Source organism: Phalacrocorax aristotelis, chromosome 14 (genome assembly GCF_949628215.1).
Source record: "Phalacrocorax aristotelis chromosome 14, bGulAri2.1, whole genome shotgun sequence".
NCBI classification, from domain to species: Eukaryota; Metazoa; Chordata; class Aves; order Suliformes; family Phalacrocoracidae; genus Phalacrocorax; species Phalacrocorax aristotelis.
The window spans coordinates 7,284,512-7,303,128 of record NC_134289.1 but is presented as its reverse complement, the minus strand read 5'-3'; the positions used below and the strand labels follow the sequence as shown (position 1 = coordinate 7,303,128).

The window sequence follows — 18,617 nt, the reverse complement described above, 5'->3', positions numbered from 1 at the left end:
AACAAATATAACCTTCAGGTACCAAAAAGAATCAAACCATAAAAGAAAGGCCGTTAGATTAGAACATGTACTTCTAGCAAAGTATCACTATGAATTTGCCAATTCAAACATAGGACACAGAAGCTGTGCCTCCAGCCCACTGGAGGACAATACATAAAAAGCAATAACAACAAGTGCATGTGTAGACCAGTTCTGCAAGTGACTAAACATGCACTTCAGGGAGCGTCTCCAGTGATGTACCCAAAGAGCAACCTAGATACTCCGGAATTCAACAGTACAACTGCACTAAACGTTTTTCTTCTGTGACAAACATACAAAGCAAGAGAAAAAAAGTTACGCTAGGATAGAAAAACTAAGCCAGCAAAAAACTGTATAGAAATTAAAAGAGAGATAATTAAGAGTTAAGAAAATATCAGTATAACTGAAGTTAACCAACCTAAGGAACCATTCCAAGCACTTGGTCACTAAGCTGTTGCAAGAAGTTAAAAGGCTGACAGTTTCCTCACTAACCAGGGAGATTTGTAAGTCAAGAAGTTCAGCACAGAGGGTCACAGAGTTTTTGGAAAATTTTGGTAAAATTCTCTAGGAATACTTGAAAGATCTCTTGTAATCTGGTAATCTTCCCCTCTCTAAGGGCTACATACCAATGTCTTACTAAGTATAAATCCTAAGGGGAGCCTATAAAAAAAAAAAAAAAAAAGGACAACTTATTTTCTGCCTATAATAACCCATTTCTTTCCAAGAATCTTTAGTCACCTAACAAAGCCATCATTAAACACGTCATTGTTCATTTAACTCTGAAAGTAACAGTCACTATGAAATAATTATTTACAGTAGAAACAACAAACTAAGATGGAGGAAAACAAAATACAAGTAAAACTGTGAAATCAGAAGCAAAACCCAAGGGAGGAGGTAGCTGTTTAGATTGTCTACCAACGCTTCTTCCTTAAAAGACAGGCAATCCATATTCAAGCGAGTATGGCCAGCAAATAAGCTAGCAGTTATATCTGAAGCAAACTGTATCTCATGATAGTGTGTCATTGCCCAGCTGGAGCTTGTGGAAAGCACACCCACCAGAGATGATGCAGATTGAAAGACACATTGTCATTAGGTGGAACACACTGGAAAGTTAGTGATAAAATTTGCTTTGCTCTGTGGGTAAGATCTCTTGGATGTTTATTTTTGATTGAATCAGCAATACCAGCATACAGTAATATCAAGTTGACAAAGATAGAATATGCTTGAACATGCTCAAGCAGGCAGTTTGGACGAAATGATCTCCAGAGGTCCCTTCCAATCCCTACTACTCTGTAATTCTGTTTCCTTTTAAAATCTAGGCAAATAAATATATGAAGCTAGACTAAGACTACACTCAACACCTGGCAAGAATTAGGCATCGATTCTTTACTGTTCAACCACCAAAAAAATGTAATTCCTTGAAAAAATGGCTTTCTTAAATAAACAAACCAACCCGTCAATATTACTAGTAGTTACAATTTAGGTACTTGGCCTGCTTAAATACCAAAGAAATTAAAGTAGCTGCGAAATATTATTAGGCAGTTAATTTCATTTTAAAAATGCATGAAAGTCTTCAGACCGTTTTTTAAAGGAAACGGGTAAATTACTGGGAACAGCAATTACCTCTATGAACACTGAAAAATAGTAAGTCATTTTAAAATGTTCTGTGCTAAAGTCAATTAAGAAAAATCCTGTTAAACAGCTTGTAACTGTAAAGTGCCTTTGACAGTCCAGTTTTTCTGAAAAGCCAGCAAGCGGAATGGCCCCCATGTGCACAGTACGCACCCCAGGCATAACAAACAGCTCCGTCAGCTTCATTAGGGGAGAGGGTACAACAGAGGTTTCTCCTGTCTATATACCACACTTCTTTATTTCACACAACTTATAACTTTTAGACATGTCTACCTGCCTGTAAAGTATGACCAAAACTGGCTAGGTACAAAAATACGGGGGAGGGAATAAGTGGGAAAGGGTAGATGGACAAAGAGACACACAGACTGATCACACGAGCTTGATTTTCTCCAGAGATCAAACTAAAAATGTTACAGAGTTTGCAAATAGCAGTGGATTTGCCAGCTAGCTCTATAGCAGAAAGATAAAACATATTCATGTGTTTCAAGATCAGAACCAGGCCCCAAGGCTGAGTGACATGGTTGGAATTCACACCTACTTTCTCATTTCCTATTTAAAATGTAAATTTTTTTTCACTTGGGTAAGTACAGAAATAATCACTTTCTTGGCAATTTTCCAAAAATTTACAATATATTTGGCTGATTTCTATTTTTAAAATGGTAAAACTGTATTATCTATATATATAGCTTACTGGATGACTGGGTCATCGGGCAAAAGGGATTCAGTTCTGTCTTCTTCCAGCACAGCTTTGAGTTTCTTCCCTGTAGCTTTGCTGAGGGATGTTTTAAACTTCTTTGCTAGTTTCTTAGGAGTGTTTGTTACATATAAAGACTCCTCTGTACAGCAACTATACACTTCAACCTTCACCTGGAAATCTGGTCTTGCTTCATCACTGAAGGGGAAGAGGAGAAAATTTCAGAGCATTTGTTAATAAACTGAGTATGCAGCCAAGGAATGCTGCTGCTACTATATATATTAAATACCATATATTTCTAATCAAGGGAAGGAATGCCATCAGATTCAGGCGAAGACATACATTCATACGGAATTAAAGACTCAAGTACACAGCAGTAACTTAGTGTTCAAGTCATGGGATGCATGTTATAATTAACCATAAACAATTACAAACAGGAAATTCAACGTTTAGGTTAAAAACTAAAAAAAACCCCATGTTATGGAAACACAGAGGCAAGACATTCAAACACACTTAAATTTGCCCTCTACTGTTATGCAAAAATCATGTGATTGAAAACCTGTCCATGGCTATGGTCCTAAATCAGACTGAACTGTTTTAAAGATATCTTAGTTGCACCCCACCCCCTTCATGTTACTGAAAAAAAATCCTCTCACAGCCAACAAAATTTGCCATAACTTAACTATCTACTGCTGCATTCTTCTGTCCGCAGCCTTTGCTTTCTGTTTTCAGTTCTACTGATTCTCATGGTCTCAAGCTTAGTCATCAAACCAGAAGCCTAACCTCATCTTTCAGGTACCAATCATGTCATTACACACATACCCATAATGAAACCATCCCAAAGGCTCTTATAAAAAGTCTTTCTTTATCTTGGGCAATACGAAGCAAATTGGAATGCCTCTTCTGCTTTTGTTGCAGTATTTCACAGAAAATTATAATGGTCAAGTCTCACATCTTTGAAGAAGCTGATTTAAACCTTTGCCCCCACTCTTATCTTGAACAGGTGTTTAAGAGAGCTTAAAATCTGATTTAAAGATCCACTCTCTCTCAAACACTCAGTTTTCAGGAGCTTGATTTAAAGTTTTCAGTAGTTCTAACTTTCCAGTCAGTCTTCCTCAGGAGACTGAATCTGAATTGCTAATATAAAAAAAAAAGCGGGGTGGGGGGGTGGGGGAAGGAGTTAAGTGCCTCTCAATACTCTCTTAAAAATTACAAAGCAAAAAAGTACATGAGAACACCTTTCTACTCTTTTCAAAGTTACTTTTAAAGATAAGTGAATAATTTCCTGTCTAGTATTCTTCAACTCAAAGGACTGTGGCTATAGCACATGCTCATACAGGTGTAACAGAACATGAGGTGTGGAAAAGAAGGCCTGGTTTTAAGAGAATTCTGACTTAGGGGAACATCAAGAGAGACCATAGCCTGCTGTACAGAATAATACTTAACACTGGGTGCAACATTCATGCCTATACTTTTATAACGCTTTCAGGTTTTAGTACTAATTTAATTCTGGTTTTGAGGTACAAGGTTGTTTATCTCTTTATATAAGAAGAAAAATGCTTCACGGCAAAAATGAAAAGAAGTACAGCTCAAGTAGCACATCTACAACCAGCATAATTTTGTACACAAAAATCAACCTTCCAGAGGTGGGGATCCACCATCCACTAAATTAAAAGGACCTCTACTGATCCCTTTGCCCACAGAAAAACTTAGTGGATCTCAGCCAATCTTACTCATAATCATACCCACTTTCAAAAGAAAACAGCAATATTTGTACTTCATTCAACAGAAATAGGTTATACTCACAATATGGTTACATTTTCAAAACAGATATCTGTTATTGCTTTATCCACAATAGCCACCTCTGTATCAAAAACCTCAGCTCCCATTCTGAACAAACAAAAAACTGCATAGCGTTGTGATTCTGGAGAGAGCCAAAGAAATATTTTATTAGCCATATTACACATCACAATACTAAATGCTTCCAGTAAACAAAAGTAGAAGAAATAGTAATTCAGACCTCTAAGGAATTGCCCTCAAATTCCTCCCACCATAAATGTTATTCGTAGGATTCTATGATAATTGAACTATCAAAGCTGCTGTATAGGTAGAACAACATTCACAGAGGGAAAAAATGCCTCTCTCTGCTCACTACTTTTTTTTTTTTTCCTGATAATCAAAAGTAGTTTGTGCTAGCAACTTCAGAAATGTTAATGAAAAGGCAATTTGGTTTAATAAAACTGATTTTAAGGGAAAAAAAAGCACAAACCAAATATTTGACCCAAAGCCTGCCTCGTTTTATGAATGTACTATATAGGATTAGACTATTTTGCCACGCTTAGCCCCTCTGACCCTATTGAAAATCAAAGTGAAATCAATGCCAGGTGACAGCTGGGACAGATTTAGGGTTAATCTCCATGACACAGCAAAATGCATGTACTTGAAGACCATCCAATAATCCACTCAATACCAACAGACAACTTTCATTTAAATTTCTCTCTGGAAACATGCTCCAGTACACTCTCTCAAGTGTAGACAAGACATAGAACAACAAGTTTAATCAGAAGGTTCTCAGCTATCTCTTTAATAACAGCACTTTTCTGCTACTTCCTCTGGAATTTCTCCTCAGGACTTCTTAGGCACTAGGGTTTAAAAATACAGGACTTTGAACTAACTCCACTTGCTATATCAACAACTTCAAGTCAAGAGCAACTACGCAACAGAGTAAAATATGGACCTACTGAAAGGTCAAAGAAAGGGTTGAAACGAGTACGGACTTCCCAACCAGTTTAAAATCACAGACATAAGCAATTGCTTATCACAGTAGTTCATTACATCTTACGTACTTTCTTTACTGCTGAAGTGATCAGAGCCTTTCCACATTAATGGAATGCGAATATCTAGAGGGAAGAAAAAAAGCAGGGAAATTAAGTTATAGCCAATACAGTAGATCTGTGATCAAAACAAGCTACAAAAAGTTTCTTGTTTCTTTTCCTGATGTTCTGGAGGCAACAGGACGTTCTGCCCAATGAACAGCACAGCTATTTCAATTTTATTACCAATGTCAAAAGAAAAGTCATCAATTAGTTCAATCTGAAGTATCATTTTCTTTTATAAATCATGCTGGGATAAGGAATATTTTAAGTCTCATTTGAAAGTACCTGAAATAACATTTCAGGGTGACTGTGTAACATAGTTCTGAGAAGTATTCTCAGAACTCAGAGCTTCTGAGCCCATTGTTAACGCACAGATGTAAATTGAAACTCTGCTTGCCTCGTGCTGGAAACCACTCTTCCAACTGCAAGAAAAAAACTCCACCAATTTAATGGAAATGGCTGGGATACTTATACTGCAAATACTTAAGTCTTGTTTTGCTAACCACAGAGAAAATATCACTTGTAATCATGTTCCCAGCCAGAATTGTCTTAGTTGGCGTAAGAAGAGTTTAGAAATCTTTTTTTTTTTAAACTGAAAAATATCCTTCTACTTCAGAACCATAGCAGAGAGGCAATTAGAGAACCATTATTTTAAGTCATGCCTGTCATTTTAATATTAGGAGAGTATTTTCTTCAACAAATTTTTCAATTTATCTACTCAATCCAACACAGTACTGAGTGACATTTCCCTCCAGTTTCCAGGACTCAGGTTTAGACATAACGTTTCTTATTAGTCCCTTGTTAAAAGACAAATGCAGTGGGGGCTTTATAAATCCAAAGTCGATTTCTTAAGTACAACAGTGTTGTTTAAAAGTATATTAATGCAATATATTAAGTGACACATGATGGCAGCAGTGAACAGCACTAGCTCAATTGTCTTTTGACAAAAATCTTCAATGTTGTTATAAAGGAGCATTGCTGACTCCAGTGTTGATCTTTATACGAGGCTGATGGAAAAATCCACATATAGTTTGCTAAGACGCAAAACAGTAATGGTATTTTGGCAACAGATCATCATGTACTCCTACAGGGTTTTACCCACAAAACTTCCCGCTGATTTAAGTGAAACTGCATATAGCCACTCTGTTTCAGAAATTGTATTAAATGAAAAAATTAAATTTAAGGTGATTGATTATATTATGGGACATATTATACATACTGTTTCAGTCTTGAAACTTGCAAATTCATCTGTTTAAGTGTTTGTGAAAACTAATGAATTTTCAACTGTGAACTGCCAGCATACAGCTTTAGACTGCCACAACTTCCTAAAAATCAACATGTCACCACATTCTGAAACTGCCTTTCATTTCTAAAGATGCATTTGCATAGTAAGCATTTCTAAAAATAGTTTTTTAAAATAAGGAAACAGAAGTAGTGCCATTAAAACAGGTACAAAAATCTCTCTCAAACTTTAAATACATATATATTTATCTTTGTGTCTGACAGAGTACAGAATGTCTTTCCTAAAAAAAAGGTCTTAAATTTACATAAATATGTGAAAAGAGTTACAATAAAAGCTTTTTTTCATCTTTAATCACAGCAAACTCTGACAATTTTAATGCAGTCAATAGGTCTTGTTAACAATTAGAGTACTAGATTAAAGATTACTTCTGTATGCCACTTCCAATATCATGCTAGCTGAGAAATCTACACCTTTGTCAGAAAATCATCACGATATAGCTGGTCAATTGCTTGAACAAATTTAACATACTTGTAAATCAGTTTTCAATTCATTCTTGGATTGAAAGAGCTGCCATTTATCAAAAACAAAGATAAATTTTCACATACCTTCATTTCAGTCACCATTAGCTATAAATCCGTGTAGATTCAAATTGGATACATTCAAGCACTACATTTAATCAGATTTAAAGCCAATGATTCCTTCATAAAATTACTTTAAATTATGATTATGCTTTTTGATCAACATTTAATACATTGTCTTCTGACAAAATAATTGATTGATACGATAATATAAATTACATAATTTATTCACACACGTGGGGGATAAATAAGTAAAAATAATAGAAGTGTGAAAATATGTGGATTAAGGATGCACTCCCCACACAGTATCTGACATACGGTTGCTTTCTGTAGGAGTACATTCCTCAGTACTCCTGCATAGCTGTTCCTGAACTTTTGGTGTTGGCCACATGATCACACATTTTTCTGGTAATAGTCTAAGCTTCTTGTACGTACTAACCATATGATACGCTAATATATTTATAAGTGGATGGATTACTTTCCCCTAAAAAAATCCATTCGGTATCTTCAATTCTTAAATTACATGCCCAGTCCTATTACAAAGACTACCACTCACACCTCATTTCCAACCTCTCCCAGACAACTCAGTCACGACATCTCCCGATTGACACTGCTTGTATTCACAACTGCATTCTCACAAGGCAGGTACATGCACACGCTCGCCTTCCACATACGCAGGGCAGCTCCAGTTGCAAATCCACTGAAGGGCAGCATACAAAAGAGAAGAAATTAAGCATGTCCAATGTGCTACACCAGGATTGGGAAAGACAGGGAAAGAACAATAATAAAACGTTACAGATGCAAACACATTGCAGCTGTGGAAGCAGACAGGACCTGATTTGACATGCTAAATGGACAGAAGACAACGCAAGGAAGAACCCAGGAGACACATATTAATGCCATCTCAGCATCTCCCAGCCATGTATCTTGCCCAGAGGCTCCTGCCCTTGCCAAGCACAAACAAGCCTGTCCCTACAATTACTTCTCATGTACCCAGTTCTCCGCTTCTCAGGCACACACAGTGGAAAATAAGGAGTTAATAACAGACGATCTATAGAAAGCATAAATCTCTCAGTAGAGGCCAAGAAGAACATTTAGGTTTTCCTGCTGTAAACTGGACCTGGGTAGGCTTTCTGACAAGAAGGGTGAGGCATGGCAGCATCCCAGCTCTCAGACTTGAGTTCACAATGAGGTAGTTGATGCCTTTTTCTGTTCACCTCGATCTGTGCCATACTTCTGAGGATCATACCCTTCAGTTTAAGAACACTATGTTACTAACAGGACAGAATCATGAACAGATAGCACTTAATAGGAAGTGGTATATTTCACCCTTCTTTTGTCCCGTCAAAAGAAAGTAGCTAAATGTTTCATATTCTTAACAAATTTTTCATACAAAAAACTGAGTCCTTACACAATTCTGATTTTCTAAAGATAATAAAAGTGTATTATATGATCCTAAAGTCTTCACTGCAGATAACTCTACAAATCCTATGAAAGGTGCAACCACAGCACAGACAGGCAAACAGATGCTTTCATCCAACTACCATAAGGAGGAAAGACAGATACACATTCTGCAAACAGCTGTGCTGGCAGAAAACACTATTGAACCATGTGCTCATCGCTCTTCTTCTACTAGAAGTTATCTTGCTTAGAGATATGTCAAAATATGCAGGATTAACTTAAACAGCCTAAGTAGTGAGCCCTTCTACACCATTTTATTTCTAACGAAGCAGGTCAGGGAGCACAAACAGATCTGTTAGCAATGCTAGCAGAACAGCCACAGGAATGCTGAACTTAGTAAGATCCACTATTGGCACAGGCAAACAAAATTATAAATTCATAGTGTTGAAGTCTGAGAACAGGCTAGGAAACAGTGTACCACCCTACAGGATATCACTGTTAAATAGTCTTGTTACTAGTTTGCATGGAAGCCATACCATTGTACCTTTGCTGTAGGAATATAACCTGCATGAACTAAATAATGGTTGCATACTAGTTACAATTCTGCCCTCAATTTGTGATCATACATGGTATGTCTAACATCAAAGTTTATCTTTTTGGGGAAGGAAGAAAAGTTATCAGCACACTTACACTTATTTAGCTTTGAAATGTATTCAGTGTTTAGTGACAAACAGAAAAAAGAACTTCCAGCTGTGAAAGTCCCTGAAAGTAAAATGGAAATACTAGGTACATTCTTCAAAAGCACGTGTGTGACTGACTTAAAAGCACAAGTCCCCTTCAAGTACAAGAGGATTTATGCCCCTGAACCACATACACATTTTAAAAATACCATCTGGTTTGTTTAATTTGTATTATAAGGTACTGTCCAGCCAATTAGCTCCTATAATTAAGTGACTCCTCAGCCACTTACCTGATATAGCAACCTTTGCTCTGCATGCCACCCGGTCTTTTGTCCCATTTCCTGATGACCTGCCAAAAAGAAGAAAAGAAAAATGAGTTTTGAGATCTGTGCATTTAGGCTTCTAAAACTCAACCCTTTAAACATTAAAAAGTGTCAGGATTTTCATGTTATGGCTCATTTCAAACTCTTTTCTTTAAAGTTAAATTTGGTATCTCTCGTTTAAGATACGAATCATTAGATTCTTGAGGATAATCTGGAAGGAAGGTACACCATGAATTTTCTTAATTCCCTGGAAGATTTTATTCCAAAGCTTATTTAACCTGGGTATTAAGAGACAAGTAGATTAATCTTCCTTGTCTTTTCTAGCTCCAACAGAATCAAATACATTTACGTTATCAACTTTTCCCCTTCTGTACACATCAATGAATAAGCAACTTAATTTATCAGTTCTATTGCTCATTAGAGAATTGCCTCCTCCTCTATTAATAGAGGCCAATTACAAAATGTTGCATTCTTAATATTGTGACTTCACATACAGGCAGACAGTTTGATAAGTAGCCGTAGTGTAGATCTCAAGGTCAACCTTAAACTGAAACAAAACAATCTGTAGATAATGAGTAACAAGAGAGTGTTCTCCTTGCATCTGCCACTGCTCCTAACTCCTCACCAAATAAGGTGAAATGAAAATTTCTAGTTGCTACCAATATCCTGACTTCCAGAGGCAGTTACAGTATCTTCAGAACTCACAGATTACAGACCCACATTACAAGAGGGACAAAATTCAGTTTAAAACCCTAGAATTTTCTTCCTCAACCATCATAATCTTATCTGGATTAAGCTTTAACCAAATTCCAGTCTTGAGCAAATACTGAAAAAAGAACTGCAAATGCACTATCAAAGATATGATCTAAATGACAGAGAAGTAACTCTATAGCACGCATCTCTTCTAATGACCTCCAAGACAGAACTCTAAGCAATGCATGACAGACGCAAATCAATTAAACAACACAGCTGACTATGACTGTAAGAAATTAATACAGCTGTTCAGATATATCTCCAAGCACCTCTGCCCTGTTCCGGACATGTACCATCACCATTCTGTGGTCACTGACATCAAAGACCAGGAGTTGAGAACATCAGCGTATATATGAACTTGATATTATTTAATTGTTAAAAACATAGATAAGAGATGAATCACTGTAAAGATCTTCACCTCACTAGGAAAATGTAATACAACTACAATAATTACAGAATACCACAGTCATAAGTGCTAGCTTTCACTGATAATAGGTGATATAGTCAGAAAATGCAATTCTTCAGTAAGTTTCTCCTATTAGACCACATTTCTAAAAGCCAAATGTAGCAGGACTGTTCCTGTAGATACAATTAACTGGAGCTAAGCATGTCCTATGTTAAATGACAATATAATATTTCATTAAAGTAATAACCTGAGAGCAATAGCATCTCTGCACCACAATTCTCAACATTGCACCCAAAATATATTCTGTTAAGCAAAAAAAAATTGTAACATTATTAAAATAAACCACATATACTTTAGCTCATTCAAGAGTTATAATGTGAGAATATTTTCAACTAAACTGAGTTTTCTTACTATTATTGTTGTATTATTACTTTGCTGTAGTTAACAGAAGTGGCCAGCAGAGGGTATCAATTAACCATGATGATTCCATTATCAAAGGAACCTTAATAACAACAGAAAGAACAAAAAGTAGAAATATCCAAGTATCCTGATTTGGATAGTTTTGTTTTGTTCCTTCAGACTTGGATAGGTACCTTTTCGTATGCCAAAGGTAACAAAGAAAATGTGTCTATTCTGTTACCTGATATTTAGATGCTGAATTCTAGTTTAATGTCAAGAGTAAAATCTACCCAGAAGATTATGACTAGTATTTCATTTCTTAAAGTAAAAAGAAGATACTGTAATGGTCTTATAAAGTAATGTTTTAAGGCAGGAATAATATACGTTTGTATGAGGGAAGACAGAAGGAAGGGTTTAAATCCACTTTCCTAGACAGGCTGCTACAAATTCAGCTAAGTAAAAGCTCTTGCATTTGAATGTGAGCTGTTACTCACCATTCTTTGCTTCTGCACAAGACCGGCTCTTCTTTTTGGTTCTGTAGCTCTGTCCTGTATGCAAGTATACGAGCATTGCAAACCATCAGGTTTTTAACCGCTTGCAAGAGTTGGTCTTTTTGTGTGCTCACTGCAAGTAGCTTACAGATGCCTTCTCGCATGCGGGTTTCAAAGTTAATCTTCTCTTGGATGTCACATTCCTAGGTATGCAAAAACCAAACAAAGGACTAAACAAAAATCCAACTAACAATATCCTGAACTTTTAACAAGCTCTCCTCGTATCACAGTTGAGATAGAAAACCCTAGGTTTTAATTATATGCAGCCATTATGATGGTTACTAAATGTAAAATGATGGTTCTCTTTTCAGGAATAAAAGAGTAAAACACAGGATGTAACAGATTCACTATACCTATTAGACATGCAAATTCCAAACCAGGTAGTAACATGAACTCACCGTAGCATCTGAAAGATACTAAAAATTTATGTGCCTCAACATGTCATTCATAGGACAATAACATATGGTCCCCTCATATGGTCATTGAGAAGCCTAACTGAACAAAGCTTATAAATTAACATTCCATTTTTTAGAGTGATCCCTACTAAAATAAACTCTAAACTCAGAATTTAAATCAGAACTCATTCTTTAAATCAGAAATTCAATCTCGTTACTTCTTTGGCCATCTTGAAAAGGGTTAAAAAAATTTTTTTTTCCACTTGTGGTTGATATAAAATTCAGGTAACACCAGAAGCAAAAAATGGATAATATGCCAATACTTGACTCTTCCAGGCCATGAGCTTAAAGTCAGCCAGCTGTGGTAGCTTCCACACTACACAAGGACCACGCCTTGCCTGATGGCACAGCCATGCACACTTTTCATTCAAAGTATGAGATAACACAGACATGCCTGACAAGTCACTAGAACTCCGCATCACTGGTTTTTTTGAAGGAGTGGGGTTTTTTTTAAGGTATTGTAAAAAATTCTGGGAAGTCAACTTTTTTTTAACCTACTTTTGGAGAAAATATTTATAGATGTGCATCATTCCTCACTTGCCACTTCAAAGAGGTCAATCCACACCAAGCCAGCAGATAATTAAGGTGAAGGACCACACACACCCAAAGGTGTGCTAGATGCCACTGACGACTCTGATACACATTTCCTTGTTACGTGGCCATCCCTGGCCGAACCAAATATTTCTGACACTTAAAAACCAGAGCGTTGTCGCTGTATTACAGGGTTGCATTGCAAATACATTGCAAGTCAGTGATGAGCGAAGGTTCTTCAACACTGAGCAAGTGTGTCTCAAATCCCTCTGGAATTAAAAGCATCTTGTCAGTTTTCAGTTTTATACTATATCTGAACTCAAAACAAGTGCTTTGGGGATGGATCTATTAGAAATTGACCAAAACTTACAGTACAATAATTTGAATTGACAAGTTCAGTATTTCAGCTGGTAGAAAAGTACCAGCAAGTGCTCTCCCTCAAGCCTCTAATGAGGATAGAAATAAGGAGCTAATTTCCCTGCAACTCAAGTACCCGAGGAATCCAGAACCCATGAAAGGGATAATGCAGATGCTTTTCTTCTTTACTTGGGACTCACTCTGTCATTAGCTGCCTTTACAGGAGAAAGTGACCCTTTACAGCAGTCACAAGAGGCAGGTGGAAGCTCACTACATAGCCACCACCCGTTCCCTCCCAACTTTGCCGGAGTGGGTTTTATTGCTTTTGAAGGCCTGATGCCATAATGTAAAGACAGACAATGTTTCAGCTGCTGTTCCATCTGCTCACAGTGTGTTTCTCCTCCCAAACCACCCTGCTTTGTTACCATAAAGGCAAAGTAAGTCCATAAGCCACACTCAGCACCAGCATGGCAACATGCTCAAGAGCTGTAATACTCTACTACATTGCATCTGAAATGGAGCTGATTACCAGCCACCTCAGAGCACTATTATAAAAAGGCTATCAGATACCTTCAGCAGTATAAGCCTTTCTGTCCATTTCCTACCTCTGCTGTTACAGACAGCAACTTCATTCTTGTTAAAATGGGACCTAGAGCCATACAGAAGCTGTTTCTTCCCTACATCAAGGGCCAGCAAGTCGCTAACCCCATACACACATAGTTTCTCATTTTCCCCAGATAATACAGGAGGTGGGTTCCCCCAAGATGATAAAGACCCCAGGCTGGTGTACTCAGGCAAAGCAGGACAAATACATGCTCTACTGAATTTGTCAGTGTTTAAGACAGTTAGGTCATGCAGTGAGAACACAGATGATGACTAGATAGCACCGTGATGGGAGACACTAATAAAGTACAGAGGACTCTAGAAGCTAAGAGCTCTCAATCCCAGACCCCATGAGAAATGTCTGGGATGTGCATGGGTTACCATGACACCAATCCTCTGACACCCGTGGGTTGTTTGGTGGTGAGTAGCTCCCAAAGCTCACATCAGAGATGTTTTCCATAGAAGTTCTGCTGGTATTCCCTACAGTCAATACACAAAGGCAGGCCTGGGACCCAGTATGGCACCAATAGGCTACCCCAGTTTCCCCCCTCCTGGATTTGCTATCCAAGTTTTCAACCCCAACCAGCACAGGATAAAGCAGTGCACCAACCCCAACACATCCCCAGCACCTGCTTCTCTGTCCACACTTCTCAGTGCTCATTCCAGAAGGAAAGGAGAAGAAAATAGCTGTCGTCCATCTTTTATTCTGAGTCAAATTTTACACGGCTATGAAAAGCTAAGCAAGAACCACAGCTGCCCCTAAGAAACAGTTATTCATTCTTTGAGCCTAAGCTAATACATTAGCTGTTACAAAGCTGAATTTCACCTCAGAAGAGTGAAATGTTACTTCCCCCAACATTTCCCAGGGTAACAGGCCTCTGCACTGAGGCAGCACAAGCAGCAGCTCCTCTCCAGGTCTATCGCTTGGTACATAACTGCGGCGAGCAAATAAACTCTCCTAGCTGGGGGCACCTGCACGTATCAATACTGCAACTTTCAGAACTACACAGGATTTAGTCCATGCTACACCTCAGCCAAGGTCACACAAAGTGTTCTGGACTAGCATTAAATGGTTGTTGGGCCATAGCTTAAATAATTGCACCGTATAAATCTCATCTGAAGGAATCACTTAGCAGCCTGATTTGGAACGTATGAAGTTCTTCAAGTCTAACAAAAAAAATTGGTCAGCTCTTTTTCTTTTTTTCAGTTCCTTCTAAAAATACGAGCACACCATCTGGACTTGGAGGAATGACACAGCACTGTTTTGCCATATGCTGTCTACTAATGCACCATTTCCCTTGCGGTCTCCATCCTTCCCCCACCAGTGGCAGCGAAGCCCAGCCAAGATTACTAACAGCTGCTGAGATTTTCAACCCCGTACTCAGGAACAGCATAAGCAATACTTCCTCCAGAAAGAGTGTTTGTATTCCCTACCTAAGTATACCTAGAATATAAGACATTTTAAAGGGTTTCTGGTTTTACGTAGGTGATGGGGTCACAACACAAACAGAAAAATCCAACAACAGCAGCTAAGAAAAGTCATATGGGTACTGCTGAGGGCAGGACAAAGGGAAAATTTATTTCATTTAATTGATATCTTAAATACAGGCTTTCAGGACATTATTCAAGGTACAGTTTTGATTTATTACCACAGAGGCTTAAGTCTAAAGCCCATAGGTCTACTATGCTTATTTAAAATAAGCAAATAGTCAGGCAGCGAGCATTCTAAAACAGAGGCTCTGAAGTCAAGATCCTATCTTGGGGCCACTTCTAGCCAGACGCAGGAACGAGTGTTTGTTGCAATTGACAGTAACAGCTTTACAGACACAGCTGAGTTCAACTAATTCAGGTTTTTAAGTGACTTGAGGTTTTTAAAAAAAAAAAGCCCTCATTAACAGGGGAACCAATGGCTAAGAGATTAAAGAGCTAGAAAGGATCATCCTCAGGACCCGCGACCCTGCAGAGGTGAGGCGGGAGCTCGGCCCACCGCAGCAGCAGACCCTCCGCCCGGGCAGCTCGCCCGCCGCCCCCGGCCCGCAGACCCGCCCGGAGGCTGCTCGCCCCGCCGTGCCGCCGGGGCCGCGCTCCAGCGCCGCGGGCAGCCTGCGGCCGGAGCAGAGCCGGCAAGCGCGCGGGCAGCGCCGGCCCGTGGCGCTAACGGACGGCACCCGCCGCCGCCGCCGCCCGTCCCGTCCCGTCCCACACCTCCTTCCTGCCCGCCCCGGGGCTGAGGGACGCCCGCGGCTCACCGGCTGCTCGCCCCCGGCGCCCGGCTCCCGCCGCCGCATCCTCCTCCTCAGCGGCGCCGCCGTTCAAAACTCCCGCCCCCGGCAACGGCCGCCTCGGCCCCGCCCACCGCCCGCCCGCTCCGGCGGCTCGGGGACGGCGGCGGGCCTGGGCCGCCCGCGCGTGGCAGCGGCCCGGCGCGGCCCCGCGGCGGGGCAGGGCGGCAGCCGGCGCTGCTCCTCGCGCCGCTGGGGCGCGCAGCGAGGCCGCGGGCGCGGCCCGAGGTGTCCCGTGCGACCCTGCAGCTGTATTTGCAGCAACGCGTCATTAACGTAATTAATTAATCATGGATCGTATTATTAACTCCGTGTTATTTGCCTAGAATAGCGAGCGTTGAATACTAAAGTTGCAGACAATGCTTTTCCTGGCTCCCTGTTCCTTTTTTCCATGTTAATTTACTTTTTCAGAAATAGGCTGACGCTGCTTCTTTCTGATTAATATTCTTCAAATGAGCTGGAAGGGGGGGTTACAGCCGCTTCCCTCACTGCTGCTCCGTACGCAGCCGCCGCTCTAAAGCAAGCCATGAATTTTTAACCATGCTCTTGGTTTTCTGCAGTTCATTTAATTATGCATCTTTAATATGATGGCACATCAATAGCTGTGCTAGTAGCATGTATTCTGAAAAGTATATTATACTGTTATATACTAAAAGTGTATTAATTATTCATTGGGTTGACCGGAGAGGAATGGGACCCATCTCTTTCTTCTGCTGCCAGTTTTGCAGCTCTGGTTGTCTTCAGCAGATGCAACAAATGAGCCAAAATAGTGTCTCCCATCCATCCCTCATCCCTGATTTCTTGGCTTTCCTCTCTGAATTCCTCCTCGGCGGGTGATGGTCACAAGCACGGATCCTCATTGCTTCACACATGGTTGTCAACATTTGTGAGAAGTAAAACGTGCTGGAATGAGTGAGATACACAGTGTTGCTAACAGCTTTCTAGAGAAGACAGAAGTCTCCTGGCTAACATATGCTTATTTAAAATATAGGAAAATGCAGTTAGAAGGGAAATTTTGAAAAGCCTCGTTGCTTCATCAGGATTTCACATAGGTGCTTGGTGGCTCTGTTTGTCCCCTGACATTTACAACCAGGACACAAACACAGGGGTCTAGCCTTCAAGGAAAATCATGAACTTGGGGACCAAAGGTATGTATTCCTTCGTGGAAGGCAGAGGACAGGGAGCTCTGCTGCCTGCCAAAGTGTTCGAGCCTCACCTTGAGGCAGAGGTGGCAGCTGTTCACCAGTTCCTGTCTCCATCTTGGGCTGTGTTCCTGAGAGTAAGGAGGCATTCAGATTTTCATTAATTACCTTCGTACCATCCTGAAGTCTTCTGCGTACCATTGGCAGGACACATGCCACAACTGGGACACCCTACCCTAGGTTATATATTTATAGACACTAAGTTTTTTCCCATTTTTAGATACTTCCCCCTGTTCTTTACCTACTGCGACTTTCTCAAAAGTCATATTTCTGCACTATGTCCAGTGGAGAAATCCCATCAGGGAGCTAAAAGGCTTTTGCTTAATCGAAGTATGATCCTTACAAGCTGCGATGGACAGCCAAGTCCGTCATTGGGTAGGTTTGGGGAGATCAGAAGGGAAGTCTCCACCTAATACCGGTCCTTCATGCATCCCAGCAGGAGCCTCACACTGTCGTCTCTGCTACAAAGCTGAGGATTTCAGACACATCAAGAGAGACCCATCGAAAGAAGGGAGAACACGAGATGCCAAATCAGTGTGCTCTTTTGCTTCACGGTAAGGCATATCTCTTAAAAGTGTGGTCTGGCCTCTTCTGAATCAGTCGGGGATGGGATTTGAGCCTCAAAAATCTCCAAGTGATTTTCTGGGCTACAGAGGAAAACTAGAAACAGGAACACATCATGAAGAGACCGTTCCTGGAATTGAAACCAAAGAAGTGAAAGTCTTAAGTTAACTGAACTGCACTGTTGTTGAATCAACACTTGGCCAATGAAAGTGAGGAGGAGCTCCAGTCTCAACAAATATCAATGCTGAAAGCCTTTGATGAGTTTTATTTAAACTATGGGAGCAGCTGGAAATTATAGGCTTACTCTAGAGGTAAACAAATAAGGAAGGAATCACTGTAATTCTGCCTTACCAAAATTCATTCACCAACTCACAACATAGTGCACTAGCACAGAGAACTAATATAATATGTAAAAAAGACAGAGTGAAACACTTTCCGCCCAGCATCATCCCAAGCAGTTCAGCACTCCAGGTTAGACTCTAAAACAAACCCACTGGTTCAAGTTTTCCAGAAACACTCCCTGCGAGACTACCGAGAACAGCTGTCTCAGGTGTGCACCAAAAGGCTTTTGTCAAAAGCCAGGGTGGCTACACAGATGCAATAAAAACCACTGCAAAAGGACAAGTTATGCCTCAACCTATTTCAGGCAATCAGCATCTCTAAAGCCATTTTTGCTGGTGGTGCAGACAGCTCCCAGGAATCTGTGGCAGCTTTCCAGGAATTTTAGATGCTAATTAGCATGGTTTTGCAGTACAGTCTGTTCAGCAAATCCCAGTCTTAATAAGTCCCAAAATGTGACTACTAATAGCGTAAAGAGCCTGTGCTTGCAGCCCTTACACGTTCCTACTGACATTGACTTGAATTGGAACCCTTAAGAAATCAGTGGGAGTTAAATGTGTAGGACTCAGCCCTAATTAACGTGAATAGTATCTTCTCAAGCTCCGTGTGTATCTGCTCTTGAGCTGGTTCAAATGCCCAGTTTTCCACTACATTAGAAACACGTTGCTGCAAAGTCTGGCTTTTCATGCTATTGCACCTGCTTCTGCTTTGGTTCACTTCCTAGAGCCGT

General features: G+C 40.0%; 1 protein-coding gene across 2 annotated transcripts in view; it reads right to left on the bottom strand.

Annotated features, from left to right (window-relative positions):
- RTKN2 (rhotekin 2) overlaps window positions 1-15,853 on the bottom strand; it is a 38,007-nt gene extending 22,154 nt beyond the window's left edge. For both annotated transcript variants that reach the window (XM_075109724.1, XM_075109723.1), the window contains exons 1-6: window positions 15,750-15,853; window positions 11,498-11,697; window positions 9,413-9,471; window positions 5,191-5,244; window positions 4,151-4,268; window positions 2,342-2,542 (exon numbers count right to left, since the gene is read on the bottom strand). In XM_075109724.1, the coding sequence (XP_074965825.1) occupies window positions 2,342-2,542; window positions 4,151-4,268; window positions 5,191-5,244; window positions 9,413-9,471; window positions 11,498-11,697; window positions 15,750-15,788 (671 nt within the window). In that variant the 5' untranslated portion in view covers window positions 15,789-15,853. The remainder of the gene's footprint in view (window positions 1-2,341; window positions 2,543-4,150; window positions 4,269-5,190; window positions 5,245-9,412; window positions 9,472-11,497; window positions 11,698-15,749) is intronic.
- Between the last annotated feature and the right edge of the window lie 2,764 nt (window positions 15,854-18,617).